Here is a 7,560-nt window from a genome sequence, read left to right as displayed (position 1 = left end):
ATTGGCGAGGGAACACCGTCCCTGAAGAGGGTATTGGGGATAAAGCCCAGACCTGCCTAGCCGGAGGGCATTCGAAGAGGAGATGGTTAATTGATTCCTCTTCATGACCACAACGGAGGCAGTCTTTCTCCCTACCAATGTGTCGAGAGAAAAGTCTTTGGCAGGTTGCAACGCAACCCGAGAGACATTGCCACATGAAATGCTTTAGCTTTCTTGTGGTTTTAGTTTTCCACACTTGTGCCTGGAGTGCCGAAACATCCGGTCCCTGAAAAGGGAGGTCACAAGAAGGGCGGGAAAGATTTCTCGCGGCCTAATATCCTGACTTAACAGTATAATTCCCTGATTTTGTGTGAACCCAGCTATATCCGTCACTCAGGTAAGTCCGACTAGGGCGAATGCCCAGAATCAGAGGGATATCCGATGGGTCCACAATAGCATTCAAAAGTTCAAGCTTCCATTCCTGAGTATCCCTATTCAGTAGATCATTGACATACAGATGCGGATCTTAAAAAGCTAGAACACTTTTACCAGGTCGAGGTGGGATGGTGGGAAGCCACGGGTCAGTCCATACCCGAGTTAACATTCCGGAGCCAACAGTTCTGCGCAGTCCTGAAACAATCAGAGGCTTGGCAGAAAAGATACTCCTCCATCCATGTTCTGTATATATTAATGTATTCCTGATACTACTGCAAAAATGTGTGTTTACAGCATTTGTTAAAGTTCAATGCATGGAGGTACAGTTCTTGAGTCATGGGATTGCTTTATCGTTTCTAGATCCAGCCATAGCTCGAAAAGCATATATAATATCTGCAATAATATTTTTTTAATTATAGAAATGTCTCCTTTGCTTATTGCTTCCCCCAGACATTAAAGGCACTTCACACTAGTCCGTTACAGTCAATTTTCTTACTGCATTATCTCTTCCTTTTTGCAGGCTCATATCTTCCACTTTGTCTCCTCTCAATCCCTCGAGGCTATTTGGCTTACCGACAACAGAGGAATCCAAACGAATACTACAGAAAAACCAAAATTTCAACAAAACAGAATCATCAATTCGTCTACACCTTACGAGTACCATATCCATTTCTCCATAAAAGCCAATACTTGTCTTGGCTTATAAAACCTTGTGTATTTTGTCTTATACGAACCCGTGATTTTATTTTATTTTTTTTGCCAAATATGAAGAGAGAGTTGGTTTGCCATTGCAACAGTCGAAAAACACAGAGAGAAACGAGTAGTTTCAGTGCAGCAAACTCTGAAGACACCTTTACTGCATCAATAATACAAAAAGGAGAAAGCAGTTATGTGTATGTATGTATGTCTGTCATAATGTCAGTATCATCATCAGCATGCATGTATATATATATATATTAGTTATATATACAGACAAGTATAAGATGGGTGTAAATAAGTTTACTTTTTGGTGGGTTTTTACTCCTTTTGGTGTTGTCTCTTACAAGGACATGTCCTTGTCTGTCTCAGCATGAGCCCTTCTGCATTTACTGACGTTCAGACCCAAGAAAACGACGGATCAGTAACCAAAAGACAAAAAGAAGAAGACGTTCTTAGGCTATCGTGTACTCTTCTGTAGATAATGAACCACATCGATCGTTTCATTCTTTTTTTTGTTTGTTTTGATTTTCTCGTCTACTAGCTAGTAGAAGAAATTAATAAATAGATGAGATGTGGATGTTATGATTCGTTGGTATCATCACATAACGCAAGTATGCAAGATTTGGATATTTTTTTCACCATTTGTTTGAATTATGGTATTTAGTCCGATTGGTGACCCTGCACACGTTCTGATGGCGATAGCTTAAGTAAGACCAACTTGCCTAACATTTTTCTTTTGGTGGAAAGTTATAAAATTAAATTTTCCATCGTTTTCGTTTTCATATAACACTTGTATGTATTGTTGAGAATTTGAGACAGTGTTTCATACTTATATCATAATTCAACTTAGCAAAAAGTTAAAAGTTTATTAGGATAATCGGAGATCCTATTTATTTTTATTTTTTTAGATTTTCTTGATTCATAGTATAATGAATTTTACATAAGTTTGAACAGAGTGGTGCTATTATTGGCCTAAAATATCTTGATGGTTCAAGATCTAATTAAAGACAACATGTAGTGAGTACTTTTGGATGCAATAAGAATCGGTGTTCCTACGTCAAAAAACAAAAGTGTCCAATCCCATAACTAAAAAGATACATGAAATGAGTTTATTGTACTTAACTATATTATGTTTTTGATACTAAGTCACATATCTTAATTATATTTGTATACCCATCTAATTAAACCCTTAAGGTTGTCTTAAGACCGGATCGAATCAATCGCATAAAGATACTCACTTTTTTTTTTTTATGTTGCCAAATGAGAATTCGGTAGGGAATAAACAAATTATTAGTAATTTATAGTTTTTACAGATAGTCAACTACAATGCTTAAAAATATTATTCTTGAGTACCATTTTTCTTCTCCGACATCTACAACTCTATTTCTTTCTTTCTTACAAGTCGTTAATATTCAGTTTAAACTCTGCAGGCACTGTAAATATTCTTAAAAGTAGGGCGTAACTAATACATATATATATAGAGTGGGTTAGGGTTTCTAATGCCTAACTTATATTTAGTTCGAAATATTATGGGGAGGGGAAAACAATAACCTGATTATTAAAAAACGAACCACATGGAGAATCAATTTGAACACAGACTGAAAAAAAATTAAAATTTGGCAGAGCTTTTGACATAACTCAGCCCAAAGTCAGAAATTTAAAACATCTATATATATGTATACATGAATACAAACATTGAACTGTAACGTATAGGGTATTGTCTGTATAAGGATCACAATATCCTATATATGTTGGAAAAAGTAAGGTGAAGTTAAGCCCAGAAGAAGTTCAAGTCCCGTCATCATCAATCATCATTCATCTCCATATATATATATATATTCTCTACTTCTTCTTCGTTTGTGCAGTCCGTATAGACTTTTGATACCCATACTTTTGCCTGCCATACCCCATACGTATAGTACTACTCGGCTGCTTTTATTATTTTTGGTCAACAGGAACATTAAGAAGTTCCAATAAACAATATTAGGAATTAGATTAGTGTATGAATACGTACGGGAGAAACTTTTATGATGACGCATGGTACGAGCTATTACAATTAGAATTTGCAAACCCTTATCGTAAGAAAAAAAAACTGCAAATAATAATACAGAACTTACTTAAAATCACATATACACATAATTAATTAATATGATAAAAAAAACCATTATACTTTCCTAGTCATAGTTTCGTTTGATATATATCAGAAAACTTGATGCATATATAAAGAGTGTTTTAGACAAACTTGTACCTAATTAAATTAGACGGATTTGTGACTAACTATAGTAAATATATATAACAATTGTTATTTTTAACGAAAATTTACCATAATCAATTTAAGAAGATCAAGTTTTGGGTTGGACATGCATTAAAAAGAACCAAGCAATTCCATTGGCAATAACAAAATTAAGACGGCTAGCTATGTAGTGGGCTGCTTTAGACGACGGATAGGTTTGGCGCAAGCATGTTGTTGTTTGGGATGAAAATTTTGCTGCGACAAATTTCACCACAAATTATATTAACTTATTGCGTATTAATTAATATTGTTGCTACATATTTGAACTTAAACACCGACCAATATTTAGACCAATATTACTCAATAAAAAAGTTGGTACAAGTCTTAGGTCTATCACATTACAAGAATAACAAAAAACGTAGAATTCAATTTTTATATATATATATATATATACAATACAGAATACATGATAATATTCGTCGTAATAAGCAGTGGACGAAAGGAGCGGTCAATTATTAGAAGACTTTATAGTGGTGATCAAGTTGGATACAAAGAAGAAAGAAAATGCATGGTGTGATTTTGTGGGCAAAAATCTCAGTGGCAAAGACACTTATTAGAAGAGACGAGAGTGGTCCACAAATCTCTTTGCGATGAGAGTATTTAAGCATTAGATGCTTTAAAGAAAAAAAACTTATAGAACTCGTTGGTCCATTCCCTATCTCAGAGACAGACCCTTACCTCTCCTATATAGCTGTCAATCTATTTAATCATATTTAGTTACTTATTATTGTTATTACAAATAAAAACTTTATATATGTGTATATTTATATGCTTCAAACATAACCTTACAAATAATTAATTAGAAGTAGACGCATTAACACTCCCAACAGTTTGATTTTAACAACTCTAGAAGTACCAGATTTAGGGTTTCAAAGTTGATGTAATGTAATTCAATAATTTCTCTAACAGTCTCATGAAGCGACCAACTATGATTTAATAAAATGTCCCGATATATAATAAATTGGTCCTTCCATTTTTTCTTTTTTTTTTCTTTTTTTGATATTATGAAAATTTAATTCATAATATAAATGTTCAAATTCTTTTATATGTTTTACACAGTGCAACTTCTTTTACCATTTATGTTATCACTTTTTAAAGCTCTTGTTACCATTTCTATATTCAACCGCACGCTTTCTCTTAAATGACTTTAGCCGTATGTTCTTTCTTTTTTTTTTGTTACCAATTCAAAATTAAGATAAGAAGACAACAGATTACAAACTCGGGGTAAATATTAAACTATACTCCATAAAAGTGAAAATAAATGTCTTAAACGCAGGAAAGGGAAACCAAATTTGAAAACTAAAATACATTAAAATTTATTGTAAAGGTTTTTTTTTTGTCAACTATTGTATGGGATATTTTATACAGTATAAAAAAATTTATGTGACTGTGAGTATAACGAAACATGCACATTCCCATCACAGTATCAAATACACTACATAAAATGCACCTCTTTTGTCTTTCTGCATAAATTCCTTTCATACAAAAATAAAAATAAAATATAATAATAATAATAATAATAATAAACCCTAGGGATTGGAATCTACAAAATATAAAAATATATTTTAATTATTAATTATTTTTACATCCCCAATCATTATAATACATATATAATTCTAGTTTCCAAAAAAAGAAATACTTTACATTCCTCTGCCTCCTTATCTCTTTCTTATTCTCCATTCTTCTTCCTTCTTCATTCTCTATCAAGCTAGATCTTATACTAGGACTCAAGCTTTTACCAGCCTTCAATATCGATGTAAGAACATATTATCTTTGAATTTCAACTTCTTATGAGTTTTCTTTTCTTAGATGACTTAAGCTTTTCTATTTTGCTTTGTTTTCATGTGAATTGTGCTCAAAACATTTTTACAAAGCAAAAAATTGATCACCTCGCCTCAATTTCATTCCATCAGAAGCTTACAACAACTAATTGTTCTCTTCTTGATTTTTTTCCTCTATTAAATGGTTCAATTTCTTCCCTTCTTGTTTCAGATCTGTTCTTTACAAACGCTTAAGAAAATATCTTGAATTACAAGAGATGAGATCAAGAGAATGCGAAGAAGAGGAGATTCAAGCAAAGCAAGAAGGAGATAATAGTCAAAACCATCAGGTAAACTTAAACCACATGTTGCAACAACAACAGCCGAGTACAGTATCATCTTCAAGGCAATGGACTTCAGCTTTTAGGAATCCAAGAATCGTTAGAGTCTCGAGAACATTCGGTGGCAAAGACAGACACAGCAAAGTCTGTACAGTCCGTGGTCTTCGAGACCGGAGGATAAGGTTGTCCGTACCTACAGCAATTCAACTCTATGACCTTCAAGATCGATTAGGGCTGAGTCAGCCAAGCAAAGTCATCGATTGGTTACTCGAAGCAGCAAAAGATGACGTCGACAAGCTCCCTCCTCTACAATTCCCACATGGTTTTAACCAAATGTATCCAAATCTCATCTTTGGAAACTCCGGGTTCGGAGAGTCGCCATCTTCAACAACATTTCCAGGAACCAATCTTGGGTTCTTGGAAAACTGGGATCTTGGTGGTTCTTCAAGAACAAGATCAAGAATAACCGATACTGCTACGACCCAGAGGGAAAGTTTCGATCTTGATAAAGGAAAATGGATCAAACACGACGAGAATAGTAATCAAGATCATCAAGGGTTCGACACCACCCATCAACATTTCCCTCTGAGCAATCCTTACAATAACACTTCATCTTATTACAACCTCGGACATCTTCAACAATCGTTAGACCAATCCGGTAATAACGTTACCGTCGCTATATCTAATGTTGCTGCTAATAACAACAATAATCTCAACTTGCCCCCTCCTTCCTCGTCTGCCGGAGACGGATCTCAGCTTTTTTTCGGTCCTACTCCTCCAGCTATGAGCTCTCTATTTCCGACATACCCTTCGTTTCTTGGAGCTTCTCATCAACATCATCATCATCAAGTCGTAGATGGAGCTGGTCATCTTCAGCTCTTTAGCTCGAATTCAAATACGGCGACGCAGCAACAGATGATGACGGGTAATACGAGTTTGATTAGACCATTTCATCATTTGATGAGCTCGAATCATGATACGGATCGTCATAGTAGCGATAATGATTCAGATTCGTGAAAGATTAACTAAATCCTACACTATACATAAACATGTATACGTATTCTTCTATATTTTTATATATATGCGTATTGTTAGGTTGGTTTTATAATATATATCTTCCTCGTGTATGTATGGAAATTTTAATAATCTCGGATTTGGATTGGAGCAAAGACATTCATACAATGCGAGGATGGTTGTTATATATTTATAAATTTTTGAGTTTTGATATATGTCTATTTAGTCTTTGCTTGCTTTTGAAATTGGATGAACTATACTTGAATGTGTTTCTGCCTTCATTTATGAATATACATACACATCATATAGTAATTACTCGAATACTATAGGTACGTATCTCATAACTGTATAAATCTAGTACTTTCATCTTCATGCATAATTATATTTAGATTAGTAAATCTTCTTAATTAATGGACCTAGCTAGCAATAAGTAAACGTAGCAATATAGCATATATATGGATTTCAATTATGGACCTAGGTTTGCGGTTAAATTGGTTTAAATGAATTAGAGTAAAATAGTAAACATAGCTTATGTCCATTGAAATCCATAGGTTATACAAACAGCATGTGATTAGATTCAAAACATATCAATTAACAGCTGCTACCGTCAACTCCATCCGCTGTGTATGTTAGTTGTGGCCGGACATATATGATTGATGCATATATATATATGTAGCAGTTCGTCGCCATTGCTTGGTTTAGTTCTAGTCTCCTTTGATTGATTTGGCGCCTATATATACCTCATCTTATCTTTGGATCTGCTTCACATATATTTCGAGTTGTATTAGCGAAGCATATCATGTTTTCATCTTGTTTTAAACTTGTAATCTCAAATTGATGTTGTCAAAATATTCTCGTATGATTTATCTCAATAATGAATCTGCAATCATTAATAATTTAATACATAGTCAGTACTTGAATATAATGAATCGTAACTATGAAATTTATAGCTTTAACTAAAAATATTATTGGAGAGAATATATCAAAATATAATATAGAAAGTCATTTTGGTGCACAGTTAAAATGAAAGAAACAGAAG

General features: G+C 33.8%; 1 protein-coding gene across 1 annotated transcript; it reads left to right on the top strand.

Annotated features, from left to right (window-relative positions):
• Positions 1-5,063: 5,063 nt before the first annotated feature.
• On the top strand, positions 5,064-6,689 carry LOC17877238 (transcription factor TCP5). Its single transcript, XM_006280631.2, has 2 exons — positions 5,064-5,162; positions 5,399-6,689. Exon 2 carries the CDS (start codon positions 5,445-5,447, stop codon positions 6,522-6,524), a length of 1,080 nt encoding a protein of 359 aa, XP_006280693.1. The 5' UTR covers positions 5,064-5,162; positions 5,399-5,444; the 3' UTR covers positions 6,525-6,689.
• Positions 6,690-7,560: the final 871 nt, after the last annotated feature.

This window comes from Capsella rubella, unplaced genomic scaffold (genome assembly GCF_000375325.1).
Source record: "Capsella rubella cultivar Monte Gargano unplaced genomic scaffold, Caprub1_0 scaffold_8, whole genome shotgun sequence".
Lineage (NCBI taxonomy): Eukaryota > Viridiplantae > Streptophyta > Magnoliopsida > Brassicales > Brassicaceae > Capsella > Capsella rubella.
Note: the sequence above shows the minus strand (reverse complement) of the source record. Positions and strands in the feature narration are given on the sequence as shown.